Here is a 13079-nt window from a genome sequence, read left to right on the forward strand (position 1 = left end):
TCATTTTCCCCCAACGTTTATTTTTAAGTCTTAAAAAGTTGTATGTACATTGTTCAAGAACCGATGTGAATGCACCAGAATCTCTCCTGCAGCTTCCTTGATATTCTTCAGGATTCCTAATTTCAAGAAATCCGCTGAGCCACGAAGCGCTGAGAAGCCTGCCTACGAGTCTTGTGGGAGACAAACAAGAGTTAGCGTTGACACTTTTACTTACACCACAGTAGATCACTAAGATATTTAATCAGATGGGCTCTTATCTGTAATACTCACAACTTTTTCCTCCGCTGACAGTACACCGTCTATGGCCACAAGCTGATACTGTTTATGTTTTAAGCTGCCCACAAATCTTCGAAGCAATCTGAGACTGTTCCCATCTATGCCTTTTAAGAGTTTTTGCATCTCTTGTGAGGGGCAACCTGGATCGAACATCAGTAGGCACACAGTTTTGTTCTTCCTTTCTTCTATTCCAATAATAGTACGACTATGACCTATTTTTTTAAAAAAAAAACAACACACCCATCAAGTATACATTTCTGCTAACACACGGTCTACGAACCCCTTAAGCAAAACCCCAAACTGCTGTACAGAATTGCAATATATAACTCAATGCTTACATAGATAATTGTAATTGTTATAAAAACAAACTACTTGTATAAATGTCTTTTTCAGGTAAGTTTTATTTTAAAAATCTACCATTTTCTCTCTGACTTTCAAAGCAGCTCATAACACAAGCCATCCCCTCAAATCTGTTAATATACCAAAACACACACACACACACACACACACACACACAAAAAAAAAAACCCCACTAGTCTGACCCCCTGCAATGCAGGAATCTCAACTACAACATACATGACAAATGGCCATCCAACCTCTGCCTAAAATCTCCAAGTAAGGAGAGTCCACCACCTCTTGTGGGAGACAGTTCCACTGTCAAACAGCTTTTACTATCAGAAAGTTCTTTCTGGTGTTTAGTTGGGATCTCCTTTCTTGTAATTTGAATCTATTGGTTTAGGCTAGCAGGGGTCAGCAAACTTTTTCAGCAGGTGCCGGTCCCCTGTCCCTCAGACCTTGTGGGGGGCCGGACTATTTTTTTTGCGGGGGGTGAACAAATTCCTTTGCCCCACAAATAACCCAGAGATGCATTTTAAATAAAAGGACACATTCTACTCATGTAAAAACACGCTGATTCCTGGCCCGTCCGTGGGACGGATTTAGGAGGAGATTGGGTCGGATCCGGCCCCCGGGCCTTAGTTTGCCTACCTATGGGCTATAGTCTCCAGAGCAGGAGAAAACAAACTCGTTCCATCCTCCACATGTGGCAGCCCTTTAAATATTTGAAGATGGCTATCACATCTCCTTTCAGTCTCCCCTTATCTGGGCTAAACATAACTCCCTCAACCGTTCCTCATAAGGCTTAGTTTCTAGACTCCTGGTCATCTTGGGCACCCTCTGCAAACGTTCCAGCTTGTAAATATCCTCCTTAAATTGTGGTATCCAGAATTGGTCACTGTACTCCAGGTGTGCTCTGACCAAGGCAGAATAGAGAACTACTATGACTTGCTTTTCCTTTTCCTTATGCTTTTGAATTATGGTGCTGGAGGAGACTCTTGAGAGTCCCATGGACTGCAAGAAGATCAAACGTATCCATTCTTAAGGAAATCAGCCCTGAGTGCTCACTGGAAGGGCAGATCGTGAAGCTGAGGCTCCAGTACTTTGGCCACCTCATGAGAAGAGAAGACTCCCTGGAAAAGACCCTGATGCTGGAAAAGATGGAGGGCACAAGGAGAAGGGGGCGGCAGAGGACAAGATGGTTGGACAGCGTTCTCGAAGCTACGGACATGAGTCTGACCAAACTACGGGAGGTAGTAGAAGACGAAGAGTCGGACACGACTAAACGACTAAACAACAACATGACTTCCCTTGATTGGGACACTATAATTTTGTTGATACAACATAGGATAGAATTTGCTTTCTTCCCACCCCTGCTACACCACACTGTTGACTCATGTTAAGCTTGTGGTCTACAATTACAATCTTTTTTGTAAACTACTTTGAGGAGGTTTTTTTGTTTTTGTTTTTACAAGTGAGCAGTGTTTAAATTTTATGAAATAAATAATAGAATTATATTTGAGAATTACAGTTAAGAAGACATTGTGCTGCTCTTCCAGGAAGCGTAATTCATAAAACAAAAAACTGGACATGGGGACACCAGCAATACATGAGTAACACAGCTTCATGTTTAGAAAAGAGAGAAGTGGAAAGTTTCGCTGACCTTGGTGCTGAAGGTAGATTGGTGGCTTAGGAGTACACACAACCTTTGCACTGTTTTCCTTGTCTGCCGAGTAATAGTTGAAAACCCACTCCAACAAACGAGGATGTGTTCCTGCAGGGCCTGTTGGCTGGTGAAAATCAATGACCTGACACCTATAATGCAGTTTAAATGAAGCCTTTATAAACTGTTACAATGTCAGATAGCATCTTTTGTTTAGTGCATTAGTCACCAAGTTCTACCACTGTTATAATTTTTTTGCCTCGGCTGTAAGAACAATGGTCACATTTGTGAGTTTGTAGTAGCACATATTACTTCAAGTACACAGCTCCCCCTAGTGTGAGAGTGATCTTTTACTTGATACTTAAAAAAAAACCCTTCCTGCAATGGCTTTTTCCTTCTTTTTTTACTACCTAATTGTTACCCGCCCTGATTTGAAACACTAATGAACGGGATATATATTTTATAAATAAATATACAGCTTATACTTTTTCTTGGTATGAAACTCAAGCCATTGAAATGAAAGCATGCTATAGCAAGCAATAACTTTGCACCATTTATACTTGGAAGAACTTTGGAAGTAGCAATCTTCTTTTAAAAAGAGAGTTGCAAGGAAAGATGCAAGGAGGAAGTTCCTAGGCAACTGATTGACCAATTGCCAGCACAATTTTTCCCTTAAGTATTTCATGTTCTTATTCTGGAAATGCAATCTCTATATAGGACCAGTTCGAACTTGAATTTCTGTGATATTCACATAAAATCACTCTCATAATTGGTGTCATGTGCTTAAAACTAAAACCTTTTTACTTCCTTTAATAGGCAGCACTTACTTTATCCTGAGAGAAGTTAAAAGTGAATAAATTTCACATGCTCCTATCCATGCCTTAGTTCCATGTAATCTGCTGTTGAAGTGAGAAGCTCCTTGTGGGTCAAAGCCTTCTTTCCAAGCATCTTCAATCAATGACTGAATTTTTGGAATGCATGGAATTGATGAATTATCTAAAACCACAACGGGACAACATTCACGTTGCAGCTATGAAAAGGCAAAACCAAAGTTACAATAGATTTCTAAGTGTCCTGAAGTGGGACGGCCTTTACTGTTGGGGAATTACTTCCTCTTGTTTGACATAAAAGCTTTCCAGCAAAAAATGATATCAGTGGGAAGGACTTCCCCTAGACCTGAGCCCAAGTAAGGCCTAAGGACGTATACTTAAAGCCATGGTTTTCCCAGTAGTGATGTATGGAAGTGAGAGCTGGACCATCAAGAAGGCTGATCGCCGAAAAATTGATGCTTTTGAATTATGGTGCTGGAGGAGACTCTTGAGAGTCCCATGAACTGCAAGAAGATCAAACCTATGCATTCTTAAGGAAATCAGCCCTGAATGCTCACTGGAAGGACAGATCGTGAAGCTGAGGCTCCAATACTTTGGCCACCTCATGAGAAGAGAAGACTCCCTGGAAAAGACCCTGATGTTGGGAAAGGTTGAGGGCACAAGGAGAAGGGGACGACAGAGGACGAGATGGTTGGACAGTGTTCTCGAAGCTACAAACATGAGCCTGACCAAACTGCGGGAGGCGGTGGAAGACAGGAGTGCCTGGTGTGCTCTGGTCCATGGGGTCACGAAGAGTCGGACACGACTAAACAACTAAACAACAAAAGGCCTAAGGAAGTTATGATCTGGACAGGGAAAGGTTCATATTCTGCAGGTTCATTTTCAAGCTATAAAATTGAAAAAACTGTTCTTGTATCCACCAATTTTTAACCTATATGATGCAGATATTGTAATATACATCAGCATAGGAACACATTTTTAGCAAGCGCTCAGGCTGGTAAATGTGCCACTGGCAGCACAATTCCATGCAAAAATACCCACCTTTCAAGCATTCTTCATAGGTACTGTTCCTCAAGAGGGAAGAAAGAAGCATTTGGAAGTTCCTATAACCGCAGCCCCAACCTCTGTCTCCTAAAGAACAATGGAAGTGATCTACTCCTGTAGAAAGCCATACACGCTTTATGTCTTTACATTCATTCTGATAGTACTGGCACAGTACTTCAGTAATTCCTGGTTTTAAAAAGGGGAGACAGGGAGAGAAAGAGACTTAAGTTTATGCAAGTCTATTTACTGATGATACATCAACAACAGTCACACAAATTTGCAAGATGCAACCAGTATGAAAAAAGTAATAATAATGACTGCCAAATTCTACATAACTGTACAAAGAGCAGGGAACAAGTAGTGAATAGTTTAACATGCTGACAGAAGACATGGCTCCAAGCCTGTTCCTCAGCTATAGATTTACTATCCTGTGTTAGGCAAGTTGTCCAAGGCCTTATGGTGAATGGAGAGAGACTAAGGCACATGCAACTAAGAGTGCAAAGTAAGTGACACACAGCATGAGTGAATTTAATGATTATCTCAATTTTGAAGCTAAACCAATGGTTAAAAGGTGAAAAATCTGGCAAAAACCACAAGAGTGGCAAAGTAGTCACGCAAGAAGAACTGCCTGAAGCCAAGAGTAAAGATATAATATGTGAAACCTGTGATCACGAGTGTGCCATCAGAAAAGGAAGTTGCAAGTTTGAAGGGCTGACAAGGCAAACAGCCAGTCACCACCACTGTACAGCTTTATTTAAGCAGAATGTTTCCTTAATGAAGGTGTCAAATCATTACAGGAGACTAGGTGTAATATATTAAGATACTGCGAACCAAGCAGAAACAAGACAGCATTTGGTCATAATTACTGAGGAAGTTTTATGAAATCATTCACCCTTAGCTAGATAGCAAGCCTACCATATACAGTGGTGCCCCGCAAGACGAATGCCTCGCAAAGCGAAAAACGCGCAAGACAAAAGGGTTTTTCGGTTTTTGCGTCGCTTCGCAAGACGAATTTCCCTATGGGCTTGCTTTGCAAGACGAAAACGTCTTGCGAGTTTGTTCGCTTTTTTCCTAAAGCCGCTTGAAGAGGCGCAGTTGCGACAGACCGTGCTTCGCAAGACGAAAAACATCGCAAGACGAAAAGACTTAGCTCCTGTCTAAAGTCCATACTCTTATTTCTCTGCAGGCAGAAAAAAATTATTTTGCAATCTGCAGCACACTTATTGAACAATGGCTTTTGGCAAAATGATTTTTAGACACCTCAGTCAGACCTTTGAAGAAACTCACACATTTTTAATTACTCACCCGAAGTCTTTGTCTTTCCATCATCAATACCAAAAGCCAGAGATTCCATCATGTCAGCTTTTCTCCTGTGATAGTCAGATGGGGTCATTCTCCCAAAAGCCACTTCCTTTTCCATATTTTTTAGTGACTGCTGCTTATATCCCCCGGAGCCATCCAAGCCGTATTGCCTCTGTTAAGGATATATTATACTTTTAAGCCTTTAAGCAATAAGAAGTCTTAGCAGTTCCTGGAGAAAGAAGAATTGTTAGCGCATGCAATCCTGCTTCAACCTTGCACAGAGGAGAGAATGCAAGAGAACCATGGAAGTTGATTCAGAACACAAAGCTGCCCATTTAAGGGTTAAGCGGAACCTTTGTAGTAACTATAATCAGAATACCCTTTTTCAATGGTATGATGTATTCATGTATGTATTTTTCAATGTCATTGGGGACCTTTTAGAGAGCAAGTGACTAATAAACTTAATAAATTATATATATCTACACACACACACACACACACACACACACTTTATGGTATACATACACACACACACACTCATATGCACTCTTTATGGTATTTCTCTAAAGAAATAAGAATAAATATTGCATTTTGTACTGCTTCTGAACTAGGATAGTACAGCTTGAAAAATCTAGGCACAAGATTCCATGATAATTAATAAGAAACAGCCAATTATCTACAGAGTCATTCTTTGTGATGAATTCTCAGAAGAGAAATTACTCACATTTCTACTTGTAACCTCTGAACGCTGGAAGTCTCTGCACACTTGTCTCTACAGTTTTCCTTTTAAAGTTTGGGAACCTCTGACCTAGCTTATAAAATGCATCCTGACCAAAGGCATTAGGCTCTCTCCTCAACCAACTGCTACCAAGAGACACTTAACGATAAACATTAATTCTTTATGCACAAAAGAAATACATAAATGTATCACATATTTACAAAACACTCCATATATTTACAAGCTATACCGAAGTACATTGCAACTAGAACACCGATACCACACCTGTAGCTTTTGGAAATCTTCTCTTTCTTGTTTTGCTGCTGCTGCTCTTCTTTGCCTGTCTTCCTCATTCTGGAGATGCTGTGCCAATTCTAGGTCAGTCAAGTTTCTTTCCACTGTCATGCAATATTATATAAAATAAAAGTCTAATGAATATTTCGGAGCTACAGCCACATAACAATTGGTTATGTTGTACATTACGTTTCCCATAGAAGACCTGCCATATTTTGATGATGTTGAATATTTCTGAAAATTCCAGGTTTTTATCAATAACCTGTATGTTTTAAATTTGCAGCACAATCCTATGTCCATTTACTGAGAAGCTAAGTCCCATTGTGCTTATATTGGGCTGACGTCTAGCAAAGAGTGTACAGAATTGCAACTTCAATTACCTACATTCCTAGGCAGAATGTATTATTTAATACCATTCCTAGTCACCTAGATCACAGATTTAAACCCAGCTTCTCACTTGTAGTTCAGATATTATGATACATACAAATTGGTTAAACACATTAATATGAATGCTCTATTTAGCTGTAAATGAACAAAATATATGTCTGTCTAACCTTGCTGCTTTCTGTTTCATTTCCTCTACACAGCATATCTGTAATGCCTTGCACCACACCCATCCTGAGCCCACAAATGAATAGTAGCTAATGCTGCGGAGATTTTGCTCATTGCAGCCCATTTGTACCTGTCTGTTTAGCTAAGGACCCAGCATTTTTGAGAAGTAAGGACCAGTAAGTTAATTCCTTGGTAGAGCCTCCCGCAGTTTGGTCAAACTCATGCTGGTAGCTTCGAGAACACTATCCAAACATCGCGTCCTCTGTTGTCCCCTTCTCCTTGTCCCCTTCTCCCCTTCTCTTTCCCAACATCAGGGTCTTTTCCAGGGAGTCTTCTCTTCTCATGAGGTGCCATAGTATTGGAGCCTCAGCTTCACAATCTGTCCTTCCATTTAGCACTCAGGGATGATTTCCTTCAGAATGGATAGGTTTGATCTTCTTGCAGTCCATAATATTGATAATTTGGGAACCGGTCAAGTTGCAGAGTCCACCAAAATGGGCTTAGGGGGTAATCCTCTCAATGACATACAAACACGATTGTAGATCCAGGGCCTGGATCTCTGTGCCTGTGGTGACTAACCAATCCTTGGTTCCCAGTACCAAAACCATGATAAGTACCTCACTTGTGCCCAAAACAGTTATTTCTTTTAAGGCAGCCTTAACTCATTTCATTTGATTGAAGGCCACTGATTCGACTTTTAAGAAGTTGCTTATGCTTGTATTCAGATTTAACCGTGCTATGTTAAAAAACAAAAATATGTGATTTGTGTTTTAATCAACTCCTCAAATGTCTTCTTTAATTCAGTTTTTTTATCCACCCAGGGCACAGATATATGCTATTTAGGTGTCTCTACTAATACAGTCTCTAGCTTTAGAGGAAAGAGACATACAAAACAAACTTGCTACCAGTTCTGAAAGTGTTGTTGTTGTTATACTGCATTGTTTTCTACTTTTTTAGCATGATATATGAAGTTCCAAGTCATATGATTTCATGTTACCTTGCATTATTTGGATAATACCAGCTTCTCCTGAATGAAACATTACATCTTTCGTCAATACACAAAATATGTCTTTCCTATTTTGGAATCTTCCCCTTACCTTCTAAAAAGGTGCATTCCTCCAAGTGTAATTCAACATGTTCCTGCAGTATTGGGTAATCAGTACAAACAAGGTTGCACATTGGGCATTCATACAGCTCCTGATCATTTTCTGCATTAAAGCAAAGTATTAAGAGTAAATGATGAGGTCATTGCATATTCTTCTGTTGGAAAGAAATGCTTGCTTGCTAAGCTCATACCTAAAAGGCAGTTCCAAGTTTGGGGGAGTCCCTTGGTAGTTACTGCTCTTGAGTGCTAGATGGCTTGGAGCTCCCAATGCCTTAAAATTGTAGCTCTGTGAGGAATAAACTGAAGTACTCAGACCAAGGGAAAGACTGTTTTTAGTGTGCTTTGAAGATATTGTGTATGGGCAAAGGAAAAACAACAACAGTACAGTATATATTAATGAAGAGAGTTTGGAAATTGAGGGCCAAGCTCCTTTTGCCCCTCACCCCCCATACACACACACACCTATGAGCGTCAGAGCTCATAGGCATATATATATGAGAGAGGCTCTGCTCTCATGCTCGCAGGTAGCACGAGAGCACGGTGGATCCTGCTGCCCTACATAAGCGCCTGGCGTTTATAAAGCCAGACCCATATTCCGACCAGAGACGGTTCCCACGTGCATATCAATCTAGCGGGCGACTCGCACGCGTGAAAGTGCGGTCGCACGTCTCTCTCGACACTCCGCACGCAAATGATTCATTTTCAAGCCAGACAGCTCTGAAATGTGAAGCGACATCCCTCCAGGTCTCACTCACCGCGGGCGGGAGAAGGCGGCGGTGCGCGGGCGCCAGCGGACGGGGCCCCCTGCAGAAGCCGCTGCTGTCCCTGCCGGGCTTTGCCGGAGAACTCCATCTCTGCGCCCTTCCCGGCGGGAGCCACGCTCCCTCTGCACGAGGCGGATATAAACACCTCGACACCTACGGCGGCTGCCAGGAGCCCAGCGCGAGCGGAGAAGAGCCCACGGCATACGTCGCCCAGACGCGCTCTCCCGGCTCTATCCTTTCACGTGACTCCTAGACTTACTAAAAATGGAAACAAGCCTACACTTTCGTTTCACAGGCAGCCGCTGTGTAACCCGACCCTTACGCACGCGCAGTTTACGCACGCTCCCCAGAAAAGTGTATGTTGGCTTTCCCCAACGAGGTGCCGTGGAGATGCTTTGAGCTACAGCTCCCATCCTACTGCGCGGACTTCCCGTAGGCATCATCTGGTTGCGGAGACAGGATGCTGGTTCCTGCAGAATTCCACGAAGGAAACGAAGTATAAGCCAGAGAGCGAACTTCTAAACTAAACTTCTTTTAGTTTTTCGCAACCTACTGGATATGATTTGGACCGAAAGTCGTGCAACAGTTGCAGCCCAAAAATATCCAGTAAGGTACCAGGTTGCGGAAAACTGACCTACAGAGATCTCTTTCTTGCTTATATTTAGTTTCCTCTTTGAAGCTCTCTAAAGTATAATTAGGTGGGGGGGTCATGGAACGCAAAAGGGCTTCTGAGTAGACATGGTTAGGACTGCACTGTTAGTCCTTCTTTACTAGCGTATATTTACAGGGCCGGATTTAGGTTTGCTGAGGCCCTAAGCTACTGAAAGTAATGGCGCCTTATATGTCCAGCTGCCCTTTGTCAACAACAAATTGTCGCTGTTTTTTGTGTGTTGAATATATGCTATATGAATATATGCAACCAGTCCATGCAGAATGTAGACACCCTATATATAGAAATGAGCAAACCAGTGATATTTTAGGAAGCAGGCTAGCAGGCATGGCCCATTATTTACATCGTAAGAGCCTACACAACACAAAACACAGTTGCTGTATGTAGGTTTTATGTTTTTAATCTTATATTTTGGAAATTTACATTCAGTTTTTTCCCCTTTATATTTTTTGGGGGCCCCAAAAGTGGGGCCCTAAGCTTTAGCTTGTTTAGCTTATATGTAAATCCGGCACTGCGAGCCAATTAATCACTTCCCTGCAACGATAGAAACCGACCGACTCCTTCTCCCACCCCTCTCACGAGAGCGCCTTTATCTCCCTCTTATGGGTAGCTGGGAAGGGGTTATTATGGTGGTTTCGATCACCAAACAGCCCGGTCCAGAGCTCTGCTGCATGATGCGCACTCTACACGTTCCGTCGCGCCTGTGCCTTGTTTCGCTCTGCTTTTTCCCCGCAGGCGGAGCAAAACGTCACCTAGTTAACCCGCGAGCTGAGAGCCGCGTGTCGCTCTTCCGCTGCTGCCTAGCTCTATGGGCGTGCCTTCCGTGGGCTGCGGGAGAACCGCGAGCCCTGTTTCTCGCCATTGGCGGCTCCGTTCCCCCTCCGCGCGCGCGCCCTGGCGGTGCTGGGCGGAGGGGAGATAGAAGAGGAGGGACCGGCTTCTTCGGCGCGCCTGGAGCCGCCATCTTGGACGGCGAATCTGCCCGCTCTGCTACTCTGCGGAGGGGAAAGCGGCGGGGGGCTGCCCGCAATGGGTGCGTGAGTGTGAAGGAAGGGGCGCGGGGCGAGCTCCTTCCTGCCACTGGATTCCGGGGGGGCGGGAGGAAAGGAGGATGGCTCAAAATGCAAGGGACGCTTTGCTGCCTCCGCATCCCTATTTCTTTTAAAGGACGCTGGCGCTGCTTCCATATCTCCTGCCGACCCACAGGCGTGCGGAACAGTGCTGCACCCCCCTCCCCACCCCCTTTTTGGGCTGTTGCGTTCGGGTGGAAAGCCCACGGGCAACTCATGGCTGCGGTCCTGTGCGCGTAATCCACACTGACATCGGTGGGAGTCATTTTCGAGCAAATATGTGTATATATAGGGCATATGCACGCGCGCGCACACATATATATCTGTCTATATTAATAACTGGTTTGCAAGTGCTATTCTTACCATCGTTTTTTCACGCGATCTTCCCCTACTTGCTGGTCCTGGTGCTCCACGAGGCGGGGACTCGGCCGTCTTGTTTTGACGGGGATTCCCCTGGCACGGGCTTCCTCCCCAGGAATCTGCCCGTTTGATTTTGGTGATTTGTACTTGCTGGTTGCCTTTGAGGCAGGACGTAGGGCAGGGGTAGGTTTTTTGCGGGAAACAACAAAAACGACACTCTTCACACGCTCTAGAATTCTAAGAATTCTCGTCGCCTGTCAAGCGCCACCGCGCCCCCCCCCAAACCATGGGGGGGGGGGGAGGCGGGAGGGTCCCTGGTGACTAAGACACCCCAGTAGCCTTCAGGCAGCAGCGCCCAATGTGGCCCTCTTTCCACATTTGCCAAGGGGACCACCTGCCACTTTGCACTCCTTCAGGGAGGAAATCAGGGACATGTCAGTAATCAGGGGCCCTGGGACTTGTAGATCTGGCCCTGAATGACCAAGGCTGTGTTGGGTGATTTGGCCACACAGCTGTCATACAATTCCCAGCCTTCCCCCCAACTTTGGAGCTAGTGGTGTCATGGTGCAACAGTCCAGCAATCTCCACCCAACTCTGCAGCTTCAAAATGGGAAGACAGTGCTGCTGGTCACACTTGCCAGAGGGTGGCACCTCACTTGCCATGGCGAGCAGATTTATTCAATAGCTGCCCGTAATTTTTAAATAGTATGGGGGTGACAACTTTTTGTCCTTCTGTAATTGTGTCTTGTTAACAGCAGCTTGAGGTGAGGACTTGAGCATGTGATGCACGCACTGTGACAAGCTTCCTCCTGCTTACTGTATATCAAGCAACTCTTAAAGGCTAGTTTCTTCTAGTCCACTGGCAACCCTAACTATACATTTGATGTCTGGCACCTAATTTTTTGAAGTGATTCAGTTGAAGATCCTTGTATCTGAGGTGTTTTGAACATTTTGTCTTTGAATTAAGTCTGTGATGTCAATTCATGTAAGAAACATTCACATAGATTTGTGGACTGGCCCTAGGTTATCGCCTCTTGTTACCTTGGACTTTACTGGCAGTCCAGAGAAGAAAATGCAATCGATTCTCTTGCTCTTTATTGTAGATACCATGGCAAGCCCAGAAAAGGATCACTACAGAATGAAAAGTTATAAAAACAATGCCCTCAATCCCCAAGAGATGCGGCGACGAAGAGAAGAGGAAGGTATTCAGCTTCGTAAACAGAAAAGGGAAGAACAAGTAAGTCTTTAAAGAGTATGGGAGGGATTCAGTATCACGCTCAGGTGATCATTCCATCAGCACAAGCATTTTTGCTTGCCAGACAGAGCTCACTTCCTTTCCTCCCTTGTGCTTTTTTTTGGGGGGGGGGATTCTCTTGACCCTCCCAAGCAGATTTGAGGGGTAGCGGTAGGGGGAAAGCCTTGTTTTCCTGGGAGTAGTCTTGGCACTAGCTTTCTCTAGCACAACAACTTAGTTGAATCTGGCCCTATGCCTGCAATCCAAGTTACCTGGAAGTAAATCTCATTTAATTCAGCGGAACTTATCTCTGCATAGAGGTGCATAGGATTTTGTTATTAAATGTGTGTCTTGTTTAGTGATCGTTTGTTGTTTAGTGATTGTCTTGTTTGTTAGCCACCTTTTTTTGGCTGAATTGCAGAATAAAAGACTTATAGATAAATAAGTGACATTATTCGGTTTAGGAGAACTATGCATCTATACATATGGAAGTATGTTACCGAAGTCTGCTAAACCAAGAGGCATTAGGGAGCCGACGAAACCTCAGCTTTTGTGATGTACTGTCAGTTGTTTTTACTACCCAAAGAAAGCCCTTATTTGCTAACACACCACTGTGTTTTTATTTGTGGTATTCCTCTACTTGCATATAGACCCATGTTCACAGTAAGTGACTATTGTGCACATATATTTGGGTTTGGCATTTAGAAAAGTAGTGTTAGTGTTTAAAGATATTTTATTTTAACTGTAGAGGATATTGCCTTGCAGATCAGCCCAAGGGCAGCTGTTTTTCAGTAGCCTGCCAGGTGCATTTGGACACAAATAGAACATGATGGTGTTTGCCGTCTTGTTTGTTCTCAGCAT

General features: G+C 43.6%; 2 protein-coding genes across 4 annotated transcripts in view; one reads left to right on the forward strand and one right to left on the reverse strand.

Moving 5' to 3' along the window:
- On the reverse strand, positions 1-11093 carry ZUP1 (zinc finger containing ubiquitin peptidase 1). Of its 3 annotated transcripts, none has more exons than XM_083731414.1 (9): positions 10988-11093; positions 8113-8223; positions 6455-6567; positions 5455-5623; positions 4147-4335; positions 3103-3271; positions 2276-2427; positions 271-488; positions 1-170 (listed from the first exon to the last, which is right to left on the reverse strand). In XM_083731414.1, exons 2-9 carry the CDS (start codon positions 8192-8194, stop codon positions 123-125), a joined length of 1140 nt encoding a protein of 379 aa, XP_083587540.1. In that variant the 5' UTR covers positions 8195-8223; positions 10988-11093; the 3' UTR covers positions 1-122. The 3 variants fall into 3 exon arrangements, with proteins under 3 accessions (XP_083587540.1, XP_083587539.1, XP_083587541.1); XM_083731413.1 differs by lacking the exon at positions 10988-11093 and adding an exon at positions 8876-9117; XM_083731415.1 differs by lacking the exon at positions 10988-11093 and adding an exon at positions 8312-8413.
- KPNA5 (karyopherin subunit alpha 5) overlaps positions 10307-13079 on the forward strand; it is an 18854-nt gene continuing 16081 nt past the window's right edge. The window contains exons 1-2 of the mRNA XM_083731321.1: positions 10307-10587; positions 12088-12221. Of these exons, the coding sequence (XP_083587447.1) occupies positions 10584-10587; positions 12088-12221 (138 nt within the window). The 5' untranslated portion in view covers positions 10307-10583. The remainder of the gene's footprint in view (positions 10588-12087; positions 12222-13079) is intronic.

The sequence above is a fragment of the Podarcis gaigeae genome (assembly GCF_964106915.1).
Source record: "Podarcis gaigeae genome assembly, chromosome: 3".
NCBI lineage: Eukaryota > Metazoa > Chordata > Lepidosauria > Squamata > Lacertidae > Podarcis > Podarcis gaigeae.